At 52.5% G+C, this 17957-nt stretch overlaps 2 protein-coding genes across 3 annotated transcripts in view; one reads left to right on the top strand and one right to left on the bottom strand.

Moving 5' to 3' along the window:
• Positions 1 to 1121: 1121 nt before the first annotated feature.
• PPP1R3F (protein phosphatase 1 regulatory subunit 3F) lies at positions 1122 to 16342 on the bottom strand. 2 transcript variants are annotated; one of them, XM_026513425.4, is made up of 4 exons: positions 15278 to 16342; positions 5671 to 5726; positions 5367 to 5449; positions 1122 to 2892 (listed from the first exon to the last, which is right to left on the bottom strand). In XM_026513425.4, exons 1-4 carry the CDS (start codon positions 16282 to 16284, stop codon positions 1597 to 1599), a joined length of 2442 nt encoding a protein of 813 aa, XP_026369210.1. In that variant the 5' UTR covers positions 16285 to 16342; the 3' UTR covers positions 1122 to 1596. The 2 variants fall into 2 exon arrangements, with proteins under 2 accessions (XP_026369210.1, XP_026369211.1); XM_026513426.4 differs by having other exon boundaries at positions 5367 to 5446.
• Positions 15852 to 17957, top strand: part of FOXP3 (forkhead box P3) — a 19358-nt gene continuing 17252 nt past the window's right edge. The window contains exon 1 of the mRNA XM_048213688.2: positions 15852 to 15945. The gene's annotated coding sequence lies outside the window, so the exon portion shown is untranslated. The remainder of the gene's footprint in view (positions 15946 to 17957) is intronic.

The following is a 17957-nucleotide window of genomic DNA, read 5'->3' as shown; positions in this document are numbered from 1 at the left end:
TGCACTAAGATCCTTTCTCTGTGTCTGTCTCCCCCACTGACTGTGAGATCCTTCCTCTGTGTCCTCAGAGCAGAGAAGAGGTGGTTGGTCAACATTTGTGGGACTGAACTGAGCTTGTCACCACTGACTGACCAACCAAGTTCTCTAACCATGTCTCTGCATTTTCCCACAACTGTTTATTTGTTCTGTCGTTTATTTCATTCAGTAGGCATTTATTGAGGACTTACTAGGTGCCAGGCACTGTTCTAGAAGAGTGGCCAACGAGGCAAGAGGAAAACTAGGCAAGTGTGGTGTCCTGGAAACCAAGTAAAGAAAGATTTCACAGTTGAGGAGATGACCAACTGTGTTAAATGTTGCCAATAGGTCAAGGAAGATGAAGTCTGGAGTGTGGCCTTTGACAGACCTATCATATATCATCAGTGACTTCAGCACTTCCGCTGAAGTGGTTGGGCAAACAATCTGATAGGGGCTGTTTCAGAAAAGCACTGGAGCCCTGGAGAAGAATGGAAGAAAGCTGGTGTAAAGTTTTGCTGTGAAGGGAAGTAAATAAATATATGGTGTTTTGTTTTGCTATGCAGAGATTTTTATTTGCATGCAGTAAATATATCTATCCTTTTTTTCAAAGCTTTTGGGTTTCCTGTTTTCAGTTAGAAAGGCAATGTCTGTGGACAGAAATCTGGTATGAATTCTTCACAGCACAGTAACTCCTCCGTCCTTTCGGAGACCTTCCCAGTCTTGGGGACAGAGGGGTCGTCCTCCCAGTGTCGAAGGCTTTTTTTTTCCAGGAACCTCAAAACCTTGCAGCTGATTCACAGCTGGTATTCCCACATCTACAGCTGACCACATCCACCACTGCGGCCATGTGTTCGACACCAAACCCTCATATGGCAAATCATTCTTCCTCCCTCCCTGGCAGAATATAGAAAAGACCAAAGGACCTGCCCCTCCAAAGACCACCAGACCACACAGGGCAGGGCCATAAGGTGAGGGGACACATATTGAAGCCGTGGCAGCAGGCATGACCGTGTCCATGCCCAACTCCCCAGCCTGCCCCTCCCACAGAACATGACCACCCACACACTCAGGCCCAACAGGAGAACATTGTACAGCAAGACACATCATTTCTCATAGAGCTCTATTGTGGCATATAATAATAGGTACTCTATATAAATTAAATTAAAAATAAAGCTCCAGCGGGTTGCACAGGTTGGCTGTTAATAAATATATCTCTGGGTAATTGTGCCCCAAGACCAGCTCACGACCACTCTCCCTCATCCAGAGAATTATACAAAAATAAATACAGGCTTGGGAGGGGAGGGGGAAAGGGAGGACATGCCCAGCTCCTCTCTGAAAGTTATCTCACACCGTCCACCGTGCCCTGTTCCCCTCCACTGGTATCACCGCAGGGAACCCTGGGCTGACAAGTCCTCGGGGACGGGAAGGTCTCTCTCCAGCTGGGCATTCTCAGAAGCAAAAGACCATCACTATACAGGCCACACATCCTATCTGAACCCCCCGGGGGTGGTGCAGGGACTGCCTCTCCCCACACCCCAGAGAGGGGGGAAACCTGTTATTGCCGCTCCCCACAAGCAGCCTCTACGAGAACCAGGCCAGAGAGAGGCACAGCGCAAGCACCAGGAGGGACATACCACTGTTCAGAGCCACAGGGACCACGACCAACCCAGCCAGGACCCCCAGAGTCTGGGTCAAGGGCCCCCGGAGCTGGGGAGGCAATACACACACACATTCGGCAGGGGCTGCTAGGGTGGGAAACTTCTTTGGGGGCTCGAGGCTTGGGCCTGAACCCTCTTCATCCTGGGAGCTCACGTGGGGCCTGGCCAGGCTAGAAGGACAGACTTCAGCCCCCGAAGGACCGAAGAGGGTGAGACTTTGCCCCCGTAAGACTGGAGCAGCTGGCCCCTTACTGGATACAGGACCCAAGTTGTCTGCCCACTCAGGGATAAACTCCATCCGGCCTTCTTTACCCCCTGGGGACCCAGTCACCCCAGCTGCCACCCCACTTATGTGCAAAGAGTCGGTGTCCTTGCCCATCCCCTTTTCTGGAGCCCCAGTGAACTGACCCTCTGCACCCAGAACCACGGGGCTGTCACATCCCGAGCCCTCTGCCCACGGGAGCCACACATCTCCCATAGTGGCTACCACAGAATGGGCCCCTGAGAGGATTTCCGGAGGCGATTCCTTGGGGGTGTCCCCTTCTGGGCTTGAGGGTATAATGGAAAGTCCCTCTTCGCCCTCCCCCTCCTCATCAGGGTCCTCAGTGTCCTGGATAAGCTCCACACCACGCCCCAGCCGGGCATAGTGCAGTGTGATCTCCTCAGCCAGGGCACTGTTCAGGGCCCGCTCAGGGCCAGGCCACTTCAAGATCAGGTCGCGGTCCGTGAGTATGCCCAGGGGATGGCTGGGGGACACCCCCCCATCTGTGGGGCCCTCCCCGCCACCTCCTGCCCCACCTGCAGCCACAGCAGCCCGCAGGCGGCTCAGGTGGGATAGGTAGAGCTGCTCCAGCTCCTGGTCAATGGTGTCCTCGCCAAGCAGCTCCTCCAACCCACTCACGACCTCCAGACCCCCAGCGGGGTCATCCGTAATAGCCCCCACCACGGAGTCCTTTCGGCCCCCTCCATTCTCTTTCGATACTTCCCACGTGGCCTCCACCTGTTGCTGGCTGGGTTCCAGGAGCGGCCCGGCTGCCCCCTCACTTGCATCGGGCCCCGAGGCCTGGTCCCTGGGGGAGCCACCCAGGCCACAGAAAGAGGAAGAGGGGAGAATCCTGATGGCCGGTGCCTGGGGGACCTCTGTGAAAGCCACAGGCGGATTGCTTCTGGGGACGTCACCTTCCTCTGGGGCTTTGCCAGTCACTGTAACTTCAGAAACCTAGAGCCATTGGGAGGGGGGGTAGGGCAGGAGGGGAGAGAAAGGGAAAGGAATGAAGTAGAGGAGGGGACGGGACAAGCAGAGACAGTGAGACTAGGGAGAGCCCACACCCAGCCCCACAGGTGTTTCCAGATAAACCCTCCTTAAAAAGCCCCCTCTAATTCTCCAAACGCCAAAGCCTATGTCATCTATATTAAAATAGCGCAATCGGATGGAGTAAAAGGGGACTTTCTGCAGATCATAAACCTAAGGAAGGCAGTGGGCACCGACATTTGGTGAGCGGCTGTCAGTAAATACTGCTGGCTGACCTCTAAAACAGATCCAGAATATTCACATGAATTCATGTATTTTCTCTTTTAAAAACATTTATTTTGACAAGGCCTAGAAACAATGGCCAATCAGCAGCAACAAGCACACCGAGCACCCAGATCCTGGTTTCTAAATACCGTCCTCCCCTAAAAGGAACCAGAGCTTTCTAACTATATGGCTGCTCCCAGGTTTGGGGCAGGGCAAGTACGAGATGAGTCTAAGACACACTGTCATTCTAGCGTGTGAAGGAGTGGCTAGGGAATGATGGGGGTGTGTTCAAACGGGCTCTGGAACCAATGTAAATAAGTTCCCACTGACTGGAGGTATAGCTCAATTTAAACATCAAAATAAATAAATAAATGCAATGGGTTGAAACTTATCAAATATGTTTAAAATTCATGAGTTAGTAATAATACACCAAAACCAAAACTCCTTTAGTTGGTCACCTTTGGAGAAGTTCACTTCTTCTGAAAACTGGTAAATAAAAGGGAAAAAATTAAGCATTTATACAGCTTTTTCAATACAAACTATATACCCTCAAGGCAGCCAAACGGTTGATATGAGAAAGTTTTTCTTTAGAGAAGAATTCCAGGTACCAAATGAAATGGGAATAAGAGAATTAAATAGAATCAATTCTAGTTAAATTAGTTTCATACTAATAGATTGTAATTAATAAATCAATTTAACAAAATTGATAGTTTAATGAAGTAATTAAATTTAATAGATCACATTAATTAAATGGAATTAATATGTTAATAAAAAGAGAGTAAGAAATGTGTTTCCATGTGAGACAATCAGCCAAAACCAGCCTGTGGGAAACCCTACAGGAAAAACAAGGCTTCTTCAACAAACAAACTGCCAGAAAAGTGAGGGAGATTTAAAAATCTAAAAAATACCCATCCACCAAATACAATGTGTTGACCTGGTTTGGATCCTACAACACCTATGAGATAAGGAAATTTGAACACTGATCAAATATTTGGTGATACTAACGACTGACTGGTGATTTCCTGAGGCATGATCTGTATTGTGGGGTTTGTTGGGTATTTTTTAAGAGTGCTTAATTTTCTGAGATACAAACCGAAATATTTGTGGATGAGATAATGTCTGGATTTTTTTCCAAAATAATTCCATAGGCAAAGAGGGAGCGGAGGGGGTATGGAAAAAGTAGGAACAGGCGTGTTGAAATTTGTGGAAGCTAGGTGACAGGTATATGTGAGTTCATTTTACTAGTGTCTCTTTTCTTCTCTATATGTTTGAAAATCTTTGTACTAAAACACACACACACACACACACACACACACACACACACACACTAACATACATCTCCAGAATCTCTACCTCCTCTGCCAGCACCAGCATCGCTCACCCGGACCACTGTAGTAGCCTCCCCGTCACGGTCCCCCTGCTTCTGCCCTCGCCCCTCCAGCCTATTGTCCTCACAGCAGCCAGAGGGAGCCTGTTAAATCCTAAGTCAATCATGGCCCTCCTCTGCTCACGACCCTTCCATGGCTCCCCTGTCACTCAGAGTAAAAGCCAGAGTTCTCTGCAAGGCCCAGGAGACCCTACACAATCTGTCCCCCGTCCGCTGTCTGACCTCACCTCCTGCTGCTCCCCCCTCCACACACACACACTCACTGTTCCTCGTTGTTCCTCACACATTCGTCATGGCCCTGCCTGGGGGACTTTGCACCTGCCTGGGATGTTCTTCCCCTAGCTACCCACGTGGCTCACTCTCACCTTCTCCAGATTTTTGCTCAAATCTCACTTACCACGAAGGCCTCTCCTGGCCACCTGCTCTAAACTCCCCATCCCTTTATTTTTTTCCTTAGCACTCATCGTCATCTGAAGTAGCATATATTTTTAACTATTACTTTGTTTTGTCATGTCTCACTCCACCAAAATGTAAATGAGCCCCAGGAATACAGCTTTTTTTGGTCTCTACCATATTCCCAGCGCCCAGACCTGCTTGGCACGTCGTAAGCACTCAATAAATACTCGCCAACGTAACAAAGCTCGGGTGAATAACTGCACTCTACCCCTCTGCCATCAGGTGCTGCTTTGGGGGGCCTCCCACCGACCTACGGTAGACCTGGACCAAGTCGGCTCCCACCACCGAGTCTCCCATTGGGCTGTCCACCCGGAGGCTGCCAGGGCCTGCTTACCTGAAGCGTCATCTGAGGCCATGGACGGAGAGGGGTGGGGGCCACCAGGGGACCCACTGACTCCTGGACATTAGGGCGCTCTGCTGGAGAGAAGAGAAGGGTAGCGTTGGGGTGAGGCAGGTGTCCGAGCAGGCCTGGTCTAGTTAAGAAAGGCTGGGCTGCTCTGGGGGCTACTTGGCAGCTTTGCCTCTGAAGCTTTCTGGGACAGTGTAAGGCAGAGGGCACCTCCTAACTTGTATAAAGAAAACAAGGAGAAAGAAAGAAACATGTAGGCTAAACCCCGCACAGCCTGCCAGCTGCTTACCCACAGCAGGGGTGTGGTCGTCCACGCGCTTCATCCTCAGCTCTTCCTCAGCAGGCCTGTGGGGCAAAGGGGACAATGCATGGATCTGATGTCCCGAGAGTCCAGTTTTGCCACCCACCAGCACCTTCTGAGCCTCTGTGGTGGCCCACTCCCAAGGGACAGTGGCTGTCCTCCCTTCTGCCGCCTTTTTACCCCGATTAGAAAAGTCCTACAGACTCGTTGTAGAGATGTTATTGAAACACAGGAAAGTGTAAAGAAGGGGGAAAGCCACACGTCAGCCAGAGACCACCACTAGCACCTCGTCGGAAAAGTTCATTCCAGATGGTCTACAAAACCAACTTAGATTCTGCAGATGACATTTCACAGCTCGCTTTGTCCATGCAACAGTAAGAAGCACCACTGTATACTTTTGTCAACATCTGAAATGGCTGTTTACTCTCGCAGCGGCTCACCGTAACGTATGTAACCCGTCCCCACCCTCCCAAGCAGCCAGGTTGTTGCCTTCATTTTGCTCTCACCAAGCAGACTCCAGCAGACACTACTGGACATGGCTTTATGAGCACTTTGGATCATTTCTTTAGGGTATATTCCTAGCTGTAGACAAACCCGCTTTTTCCAAGAAAGGGCAGGTGAGGACTGTGGGACTCAGAGAGCAGCAAAGGGGAGGAAGGAAGCAACTGGAGAAGAGGAAGGAGGCCAGCAGAAAAAGGAAGTAACCCGGGGTCACAAAGACCTGGGTCCCTCCACCAACCCTCCACCCGTCACCCTATCGGCCTGGCCCACCACCTAAGCTTTTGGAGCCTCGCCCTCCTCACCTTAAAATGGAGCACAGGACAGCCAGGATGTGCACACCAGGCACAGGGCAGTCAAGGACATCGAGCCAGACACCAGGGCCTGGCACGGAGCGGGGGCCAAATCAACTGTAGATACTCATTAAGGTTGGTCCTCCTCCACCAGGCAAGTCAGGCCCCGAGGTCTAAGTGGCATAAGGCAAGTGTATTTCAGCCAGTCTCTGCCAGGGGTGGGGTCACAGGGATCATGGAGAAATCGCTGTTCTTGTTCTCAGAAATGAGTACCAAATGTTTACAGATGAAGGCAAATGAGAGGGAAGCGTTAACAAAAACATGAGCAGAGACTGAGAGGAGCTGAGGCAATCGCTCAGACCTATTCGTTCCTAAAAGGTAGTAGGATGATGTTGACATTTCTGCAGATGGTTGCAACTTTTTGAAAACACATCATCAATCACCTCACAGAAACCGAGGATCACTAGCTGCCCTGAATAGAATTCCCACTATGATGTTCGGCACTGTTCTGCGTGCTTCACATATATTAATAAACCCTCTCAACAATCCTGTGAGGCATGTACTTTTAATCCTGTGTGGGCAGTATTATTAGCCGCATCACACAGACAATGAAGTGGAAGCCGAGGAAACGCTCAAGGTCAGGCAGCGAGGACTGAAACCCAAGCCTTCTGGCTTCAATGTCTAAATCCAGGCTCTCGATCAACAAATGGCTACTTCCTGGAGGAGGGAAACTGGGGTCTTACCCCAACCCCATCTCTGATCCTTTCCAGAAGTAGACAGAGGGGGGCAGCAATAACAGACAAGATCTCTCCCTCTTCTTTCATTCAGGCTTTTCTTTGAACCTGCCTTTTGCCTATATATTCATTCCCAGTTTCCCTGCCATCATGGGACATGGGCTAGGTGACCACCAGACACGGAAGTGGCGGCAAGGTCTCTCAGAGAAGAAATTTGAACCAGGTACATGGATCTAGAGTCTTGAAGCTCCAGAAGGGACCATCTGTCTTTCCCCACGGACTAGGGCTCGTGCGTCCCACCAAAGGTATTTGAATCTGAACATTACGAGGCCCTGGAGTGAGTGACTCTGGAAGCCCGGGCACCAACTGCCGAGCATCACAGACAAGAAAGGGGGACTTGGAACAAACCAGCTTGGTCCTGCACCAGTCCCCCCCAGTAAGTTTAAAATCCAGGTCTTTGGACTTGTGGCCCAACACGATTTCTACGGACTTCTTTTGCTGGCGTAGTCCTTCGTTAGAGAAAATGTCACCTTTCTAGGATCTTCTAAAGCAAGCTTCTTCAAGAAGACCCGCAAACAGAAGGGCAACCCTCCCTCCCAGGGGCAGGACTAGGCAAGCCATCCCCTGCCATCTGGCCCAGTGCTGACATGAAAACCAGGCTTTGAAATACCATTCCAGGGTCCTAGATGCATGTGAGAGAGAAAAGGGCGGGGTGGGGGGGACACAGGATGCAGCCAACCAGAAGGAAAAGAATTCCACAGTTTCAGTTGAAGGAAGAAGAAAGAGAAGAAAAACAAATATAAAACAAATCTCTCAGCCCCCAGAGCATCTCTTCTACAGCTGAGGAGCATGAGAAGAGGGGGAGCTTCCAAAAATCAGGTCAAGCAATTCAGCTGATCCCAAGGTCCACAAAGTCAGCAGAAGTACCCAGGGCGCTCTCCACACCTCTGAAGTCAGAGAGATGAAAGCAGAAGGCACAAGCATTTATCGTTCATCTCCTCCAACGTGGGCCTTTTTCATTGATACACCAAGTCATTTGAAAACCTTCACATCTATCCTTCAAAGCAACACCCTTCCCTTTTTACAAATGCGGAAACTGAGGCTCAAGGAACCGTGTCTCTACACCCACTAACTACACACCACACTGATAACAATCCAAAGAGGGCTCCATTTTGAAGATAGCGTTCGAAACTGTGGGCTGAAAAAAAAAAAACACAAAACCTAAATATCCTTGAACTGTCTTTCACAGTAAACATTCAGGGGCAGCTACGACTTTAATCAAAAGGAGGCTAGTAAGAGAAATGGAGTACAAGTGTATACTGACTCACTGATCAGTAACAGAGAAGAGGGGTTCTTAGAAAAATGGGGAGAGAGGAGATTAAGAACAAAACTGTACCTCCAGGGTGCTTGCTAATTTTCGAGAAGGAAACCTGCTCTTTTGGCACCAGCCCCACGAATGCCACGTGCTATCTCCTCAAGGGCAGTAGGCAGTGGTGGGCCGGGGACAGGCCCAGGCACCTGGGCCCGCACCCGGGATGGTTCTCAAGAACCAGTCAAGACAGCGCAGCCTAGAAGGGGCCGCACCAGTCTCCTGGGCGTGAAATGCCTCCTGCCGTCAGGAAACTCAATGACCGCTGACCTCAGATGACATCCAGGGAGACCAGAAGGTAAGATTTCAGAAAGAGGTGCCATCGGCCCCAGCCTGGGCCAGCCGAGACAGAACAAAAAAGTCAATCCCCAGAGTGCGAGCGAGGGAGGGTTGACAACCTCCAATGGGGAAGAGCAAAGCAGACTTTCAGAGCAGTCACATCACTGCCACCACCACCACCCCGAGTCCGCTGGGAGCACCCCCGACGCTGTTTTCAAAGAACTTGGCCAGCCCAAAGTGGGTCATGTGCTGAAACCCAAAGGGAAACTCAGCAGACCCCAGCTCCCATGTAGTCAATTCGAAGATAATGCTGACTCTCCAGGGGGTCAGGTGGCTTCAGAAACCTGCCCCACGATACTTGGAATTCCGGTTACCCCAAGCCACCTGCTTTCTGGAAAGAACAGGGTTTGAAGCGGCTGTGAAAGCCACCACATTCTGTGGGGGCACCGCTCTGCCTTCCCCAACTAGGGTCTGTGTCAGTGTCAACTCCAGGACCTACAGCCCATCCCGTGGGGTGGGAGGAAGGAGAGCCAAGTTTATCGTTGCCATGAGCTCCCTTCATGGCAGTGACTTCATTCATCTGGCAGTGACCCACAGTAAGAAATACATTTTACATCATAAGCCAGCACACCCATACATGTGTAAATATACATACTTAGAACTGAAAAACAGTTGTTCTTTGAATGAAACAGCACTTACCTTTACTACGTGTTGTGATGCACACTGATTATCTCCTATGCTAGTTCTTTCTTTTTAATATTCGTTGGGATCCAGTAAATTGATCTCACAGTTCAATAAAGGGTCAGGACATGTAAGTTTGAATAACCTCAGCTCTGCCACCTACCAGCTGTGTGACCTGGAACAAGTCACTTAACCTCTCGATGCCTCAGTTTCCTCCTCCGTAAAGAAGGTATAATGGTAATAGCTATCTCAGAGGGCTGTGGGATGGATTGAGGAAATAGTGGAACATCGCCTATAAAGTGCCAACAAACAGCGATCCCCTCCAAATGCCCACTGAGGGAAACTGAGGCTCTGAAAAGGAAAGCAACTTGCCTGGCAATGCCCCGCTGGTAAGACGCACTACCCAGCCTGGTACAGCCGTTAAGAACTGGGGAACTAGAGCAGGACCGCCCCAGCTCAGAGCCCAGCTCTGCCACTTCCACAGCGTGTGGCCTCAGTCCACATCCTTAACCATGATGCCCTACCAATTGTCTGTGGAGTAAAAGAGGATTGCTTTCTCACTAAATTCTGACTTTACAGACAACTAAGATGGCCCTTGGCCTGTCCTGTTTCAACTTTGAATGTTCTGGTTTCCCCTAAGGCTGCCGACTCAGATAGCAAGTTGGGTCCCCATCCATTCAGCAATAGGTGACCTAAAAATTATGGAGGCCTTACTGTGCATCAGCCCAGTGACAGACCCTGGAGACACAATGGTGAGCACACCCAACTAGGAAGCTGACAATTCCGTGTGGAGGAAGACATTTAAAAAAATAACTCACACTCATTCTTTCAACAAACATTTATTGAGCACCTGTTAAGTGCCAGGCACCGTGGCAGGCCCTGCAGGAATACAGTGGTGAACAACAAGCAGACCATGTCCCTACCCCTCACGGAGCTTACAGTCTAAGAGGGCAGAGAGGGTCATCCAATAATCCCCTAATGAAGGTCTAACTACAAACTGAGGTCAGCGCCTTCAGGAAAGGAAGAATGCCCTGGAACAAAGGGCCCTGGCCCAGATTCCAGGGTCAGGATGGGTTTAGGATGCTTAGAAGGAAGATAAGCAACGGAAGGGTCGGGGACAGGCCGCTCAGGAACACTGTTGGGGAGGTGATGGATTCGATCTCGAACATGGGACGCACCTTTGGGACATCAGCCAAGTGGAGACACCGAGTCTGGCTATATGAGGCTGAAGGAAAGAGCAAGGAGAAGGGCCAGGGGTTAAGAGGAAAAGCGGCAGAGCATGGTCCCAAGGCAAGGGAAAGACTGTGTTTTAAGTAGGAGTACTCAACCGCTTCAAGAAGAAAACCAAAACCAACTGTGGAATCTGGCAGATGTGGGGGGCTCAAGCAAATGGAGAAGGAGAGTGTCAGCAACTCTTCAGAGGGGGGTCAGCAATGAAGGGGAGGAGGGTGGTTAGGTGCTGGCTGGGAGCAGCAGGGACAGAGGTAAGCTCGAAGGACAGGTTTTTCAGACAGTAGAGACACTAGCATGTATAAAGGCCAAGAGAGAAGATCAGTGAAGAGGGTGGTGAAAAGCTGCCAGGAGAGAAAAGGGTCACGCTCTGGAGCAGGTAGCAGAAAAGGGAACCCAGGGCACAAGTGGGGGGACAGGCCTGAGGGAGTAAAAGAGCCCCCTCCTCCCCTGTAACACAAGGGAGGGAACTTAGTTTGCAGGCTTGGGGGCTGCGAGTCATGGGGAGTTCCATTCTTACGGCTTCGTTTTGTTTTTTGAAGCAGGAAGTCAAGTCTGAAGGTAAAGAACATTTGAAAACAGTCAGAGCAAGGTGGAGACAAGAGCGGATCAGAAAAATGGAATAGGACTGCCAGGCAGGGTGGGAAATGACCTTAAAGTTGTGGCAACACACACCTGTTCTGCTACGTGACATTCTCCCACAGGGCTCGCCTGATCTACGCCATGAAAACACTAGGGCCTGAGGATGTTGGGACAGACAGGCTTCCCAGGAGAAGCACTCTCAGAACTGAGGGATCAAAATGAGAAGACCACAGGGAGCACAGGACCAACATGCCTGGTGATGGGAAACAGCATGGGCAAAGGCCCTGAGGCAGTAAGGGGCAAGGCACCTTGTTAAGACCACAGTACAAACAGGGCTCAGAATGCAGAGGGCGGTGGGGTGTGAGACTAGCAGCTGCAGAGGCCAGACTGGGGGACAGGACAGGGGGGTGCTTCAAGGCCACGCTGAAGCTTTCTTGGTCTTTCATTTTTAAGAGGAACAGGACGCCTCCTAAGGTTGTTAAGCCAAGGCAGACCAGGAGGGCTCCTCCCGACACTGGCCCTAGGACTCTGGACTCTGGGAGCCTCAAGTTTGCTCATCCAGGAAAGAGGGATAAAACAGTCTCTCTCTCAGGGAATGTTGAAAGGATTAGATGAGGCCTTTGCACACAAACCCTCAGCAAAATGCCCAGCACAGAGCAGGGTCTCTGCCAAACGTCACACACCAAGCCCTCCATCCCTGCCTCTCTCACCCAGTTCCACCACTGGAAGCAGCTTACTTCCAGTCTGCATCTTTTTCCCTGTTTGAACCTAGCACTGTGCCCAGCACATAGTAGGCCCTCAACAAATGCTTGTTGATGGATCATCTCGAAGCCTAAGGGTTATCAAAAGCCTGGTCCAGCGATCCAGGGAATGCAGCCATTTTTCAGTTTCTGAGCTGTATCCCAGTGGCTACCATAGACTTCCTCTGTGCCCCCAACCTGACATGGCCATGCCCGGTACAGGGTGGGCCCGCAGCTGGCACTTCTGAACGAGAAGCCCTCTACCATGGGGCTCCCACACGTTCAGCCTACTGAGATCGGCTACCGGTTCCCAAGAGGGCTGGGTCACAGGGGGTAGCTGTTCTTCAACAGCGCTCCAAGTCACCGGCAGCACACAGCTTTTAAAACAATAATAAGTTGAAATGTACTCGCCAAGAAAGCCGCCGACCTACAAAGAAAATCTTACCGCTGATCTTGCAATGAGCACCAACCTCCCCTTTGCAAGAGCTGAGATCAAAAGATAAAGAAGCTATCAAAAAGCCATCTGCCCACTTAAAATAATATCACAAGTCATGTTAGGAACCACAGACCTGGGGCCAGATACCAAAACAATTGTCTGAACGGGCTGCTTCAATTTCTCCTTAAAACCACCCATGTATTTTAAAAGAAAAACACCCTCTCCACCCACCTTGGCCCTGCAAGCTTTTGATTTCTCTGGTTCTCTTCCTTTTACACTCTAAAATGACCAAACTCTTGTTACCCAAACTGTCGCATCTTACAGACAGGGCTCCCATGACAGCCACCTGGGAAGACAACTTGGGAAAAGTGACAGAACTGAAGGCGATTCTGAGCACTGGGACCACTCCAAACCTTGATCTGGGTGATGGCTACATGAGCGTCTGTATGTAAAAATCCAGAGCCCTATACTTCAGATCAGTACACTTTGTACAGGTGTACCTCCAAAAAAGGGGAGGGAGGGAGGGAGAGAGAGAGGGAGAGAAAAGGGCGGGAAAGAGAAAAAAAGAGAGAAAGCGAGAAGTTAACAGAAAAGCATGACGTGCTGGGAACACCAGGAGTGAAATGCAGACTTTTTCCTGAACCCTATCAGACCTTCCTGAGGAGGGGAACAAAAATAAATAAAGGTCCCCAGCATGTCCTCCCTGGTCCTGTCACTCACTAGCTGGGTGGACTTGAGCAAGCTGGCTCACCTCCCTGAACTACCTCAGTCTCCCCCTTTATTAAATGTGCATAATCAGAGTGCCTATACCACAGGGCATGCACAGGAGGACTCAGGAGAGAACAGACATGAAGCTGTCAGCACAGAGCTCTGTAAATGCTGGCCACTATTCTCTTCCACGGCTACCACCATCCTTCAGTGTCTTGCCCATGTTCGTTGCATTCAATCCAACCAAAGTGACTGTCATTCCCCTTTAGCAGATGAGAAGACTGAGGCTTACAGATGAAAAAACTGAGGCAAGGCCACACAGCAGGTGATGGGCAGAGCAGAGTTTGGGAGGGGTATCCAAGGAACTGTATGTGTGATTCCCTAAATATAAACACCAGCTAATGCTTTCTGGCACTGCTATGAGCCAGATTTGGTTCTGAGTGCTTTTACTCGTCTCCTCTGAAGTAGGCGTTGCAATTGTCTGTTTTAGGGTGAGGGTACTGAGGCACGGTGCGGTTAAATGAGTTAGCCAAGGTCACAAAGCCAACAGACGGCAGGGCTGCAATTTGAACCGAGGCACTCTGATGTCAGAATCCATTCTCTCAACACTGTAAGGGAAGGCACGCTGCCTGCCCCCTTTAGACTAAGTCTCAGGTTACTGTGGGGTTCATAGGTCGGTAAGGGGGTATTTGCCTGCTTGCTCACATACCCAGGCACACCTACCCACCAGCCCCAAGCTAGACCTTTCTGAACCACTCACTCACAGCCTAAGACCTTGCCAGGACCACAGACATCTTGCTGCAGCCAGAAGCTTCTGATCAAGCATATACAAGGTCCAGAACGCATTTTCCCACTCCCATTTCCAGTCCTCCCAGAAGCAGGGAGATGTGTGCATTTCCCACACGTGCACAGAGACTCTGCTTATCCCAGGCTAGTCTCAGGTGACCCCCCCCACCCCGGAAAAATCAGGCCTAGCTGCTACCTTCAAAGAACTCCTAGCTTGACTGAGAAAATCTAGACTCCTATCAGGCCTCCTGGGGTTAACCGGCTCCTTCTCCCAGGCTCTGAATGGTCACAGGCAAAAACAAAGGACAAGAGCTTCGAGTCCAGGCCCATCTGGTTCTGCCTCTGCCAGAGCCACTGCTTCCCTGTGAGAGCACAGACTCGGCCCCTCAATCCTGCGCGAGGCCTCTCACTAGATTAGAACATAACAGTAAAGAGCTGCACAGGCTACAAGGTCAGCCACAGTGGAACTGGAAAAGCTGGGCGCCATCACTTCCTCAACCAGCCTCTCCCCCTGGAACCCTGGTTTGCTGCTCTGTCAAATGGGGGGCAGATTCCCTGTCCCCCGCTGGCAAGGCCCTTGGCCCACCCTACCAGGTCACTTAAGTTCTGTCCACTCCAGCACACTGCTCACCATTCACACCAAGCTCATGCTCACCTCAGGACCTTTGTACTCAGCTCCCTCTGCCTAGAACACCTTGGCTCCCATAGGTGTGCATAATCACTCCTCCTTTATCATTCAGGACTCAGTTTAAATGGCACCTCCTCAGAAAAGTCCTCCCTGTTCCCTTTGCTACAAACTTTCCCCACCCCCACCCCACATCTGCGCATGCCTCTTCTTAGGATCATCCAGGACTCACCTCCTTAAAGGCCTTACCTGAACACACTCTAAGGCAGCTATTCCCTCCAAACTATCCCCTTACCCTATTCACTTTCCTCTCAGCAACTAATCTTATCCCTATGGATCTTATCTGCTTGCTTGTTTTTTTCAAACCATCTCCCATAGGAACCTACATGATCCTTGAGGGCAGGGAAGATGTTTTGTTCAGGGTTTTACAGTGGAACTCAATAAATGAAGGAAACCCCAGTAATTCAAACCGAGCCTAGCACATGTTTGGCCTCCATTACTCTTTGACTAACTGACTGAATGCGCCCTCCTCCCCGTCCTGGAGAGCAGGCCTGAGGGGCTCCAGGGTCGGGATGCTTGTCCTCCATCCTAGACACAGCCCTGCGTTGGCGGAGGTGGCGCTGGCAGACATTACCTGCGCCTCACGGGCTTCATGCAGCTCTTCAGCTGCCTGGCCTCAGCCTCCACGGGACCCTGGCACTCGGGCTGTGGCTCCAGCTGCTGCAGCTGCTGCTGCTGGGGCAGCCCTTCGGCATCAGTGGGTGTGGGAGCGGGTGCGATCCGGAGCAGGACTGTGTAGTTGCGGCCTTGGTTGTTGGCCCAGAAAGTGCCCTCGGGGGTCTCATAGCGCACCACGAAGTCCAGGCGCGCCCCATCGCCCGCGCCCTCAGCAAAGGGCAGCTGGAAGGCAAAGCGGTCAGTGCGGCCGCCATCGTCGGGCGAGGAGGCGGACGCCTGGCCAGGGCCCAAGCCCAGGCCCAGGCCGGGATCCAGGATGGGATCTCCTGCTCCTGGTCCTCCCGCTCCTGCCCCCGGCGGGCTGCGCGGGACGTAGCGCGCTGGGTGGTCGCAGAAGGAAGCCCAGCCGTCGTGTGAGGCCCGCACGTGCACCGCCTTCTCGAAGGAGCGGTTCAGCACGCGTACCAGCCCGCGCAGCACCGGCGGGCGCCCCCCAGGCACCCACACCCCGGCACCCCCGGGGACCGCTCCGGGAGGCGGCAGCAGCGCCTCCAGCTCCACCATGACGCGCCCCAAGCGCTCCAGACGGCCCGGCGCGGGCGGCAGCGAAAATGTGGGCACCAGGTAAAACCCCCCGCCAGCGGGGACGGGGCACAGCGGCGAGGGCGCTGGGCGAGCCTCCTCTTCCTCCTCCCCTTCATCCCCATCCTCGCCATCGTCGTCCTCATCAGCCCCGCCGCCGTCGCCATCTTGCCCGGCCGCCGCCGCCATCTTGCCCGCCCCGGGCCCGCCCCACGGCCGGTAGCGGCGCAGCTGCGCCAGCGGCAGCCCCAGGGCCTCGTCGGCGAACAGCACTCTCCGCGGGGCCGCCGCCGCCTCAACAGAGGTGCGGGGCTCGCCCGCGACCGGCGAGGGGGGCGCGGGATGCCGCAGCGGGGGCTCCACAGGGGCCGAGCGCGCCATATCGGCGGCGGCGGCGGCGGCACCGACGGCACCGGTGGCGGGACCGGCGGGGGCAGGGCCTGAAGGGGCGGGCAGCCAATGGGAAGGCCAGCGCGGGGGGGTACGGCTCACGGGGGGGTGTAGGCGGTGAGATGAAGACAGGTATTGCAGAAAGCCAATAGGGAGCCACGCACGGATGACGTAGCGATGAAGCGAGTGCAGGAGAAGCACGCAGCCAATGGGGATGCCCGAGAGTGGGCGGTGCAGGAGGCAGGATGATGAGAGAATCAATGGGGAGGCCTAACTGGGGGTGGTGCGGGGTCCCGGAGGGAAAGAGCAAAAGTAGGACAGCCAGTGGGGGAGTGTGAGCGGGAGCGGCATGTGTGCGGGGAGGAAAATGGAATGACTACAGGCGATGGGGGGGGGGGGGCAGCGGGGAGCGAACGGAGCGGCCCGGAAAGCAGGAGATCCCTCGGTTGCGTAGGCGCTGGGACGCGAAGATAGAGACCGCGAATAGCCAATGGGGAGCCACGCGCCCGTGGCGTAGAGGAGATGACGAAAAGATAATGGCTACAGCGAGCCAGTGGGGAGTCGTGTGAGCTTGCAGTATGCCTTCCAGAGGCGGTGCTAGGGCTGAACTAGCTAATTCGAAGGCTAGAAAGAGACCCCAGAGGAGGTGTTAGAGCGGCCTCGGAGGCGGGACTGGAGGGCAAGGCCAATGGGAGTGGACGGTGAAGGCGGGAGCCAGGAAGAGAGATGGTGGCTAGCCAATGAGGGAGCCAGAATGAAGGCAGTTGAGCCCTCAAAGGGCAGTGCTAAAAGGAAATGAACCAATGCCAAGGCTACAAAGTCTAGCGGGATGGAAGGACACGGAGGCGGAACGGGCAAGAGCAGAACCAACCGCGGTGTTGGAGGTTGTGTGAAAGAGGGGATGAACAGCCAATAAAGAGGCCAGAGGAGGCTTTCTGGGCTGTAGGGTGGTTGGGCGCAGAGCCATAGAACGCACGCAGCCGTTGGGGAGAGTGTTACTCTTGTGGTTGAATTTACCATCTCCTTAGCCCTCCGTGACTTCTCGTTGCCTCAGGGCTGTGAATACCCAGAGTCCCTGAACACCTAGACTGCACCCTAGTGTGAGGGCTAAGAAAGCAAAACAGACTCTCCTGTCGTAGTTACTGGGTCTTCCTGCCCACCTAGGAACCTTTGCTTGGGCAATGCCACTAGCCAAGAATGTTCTGGTTTGTGACCCTCAGCATTCTCCAGGACTTGGCACCATTGTTGAATGAATGGCCAAATGAAAAATTGACCTTTTCTGGAAAATGAGCTTTTTCTGACTTCAGCTCAGCAAAACACTGGGCCTGACTCTATGCCACTAGGAGTTGGTTGGACACGGTGGCAGACACCTATAATGTAATCGCAAACCAAAGTCCTGCCTTTCTTGCCCCAGTGGCACTCCACACCCCAAAGTGGCCTCACTTCCCTCTTTCTGTCCCCCATCTCTGCTCCTGCTCTTCCCTCTGCCAAGAGCACTGCTCCTGTTTCCCCATCCTTTCACTCTCCTTTGAGGTCCCGCCTCCTGTGGGAACTGAAATGTGGCTTCTGTCCACTGAGCATGGCCCTTCATGCCTTCCCCCTCCATCCTGGGAGGGTGTTCTGAACACCTACTGTATGCAAGGTGCTGACGCACAATGTCCCGA

The sequence above is a fragment of the Ursus arctos genome, chromosome X, assembly GCF_023065955.2.
Source record: "Ursus arctos isolate Adak ecotype North America chromosome X, UrsArc2.0, whole genome shotgun sequence".
Lineage (NCBI taxonomy): Eukaryota > Metazoa > Chordata > Mammalia > Carnivora > Ursidae > Ursus > Ursus arctos.
This window is presented reverse-complemented; position numbering and strand designations above follow the sequence as displayed.

Bases quoted from the DNA above. Each gene is read 5' to 3' on its own strand.
- PPP1R3F (XM_026513425.4), bottom strand. From the start codon at position 16,284: ATGGCGCGCTCGGCCCCTGTGGAGCCCCCGCTGCGGCATCCCGCGCCC. The intron at 5,727-15,277 runs GTAATGTCTGCC...TTTGCCCCACAG, and splicing joins ATGAAGCCCGTGAGGCGCAG to GCCTGCTGAGGAAGAGCTGA. The intron at 2,893-5,366 runs GTAAGCAGGCCC...CAATGGCTCTAG, and splicing joins GGCCTCAGATGACGCTTCAG to GTTTCTGAAGTTACAGTGAC.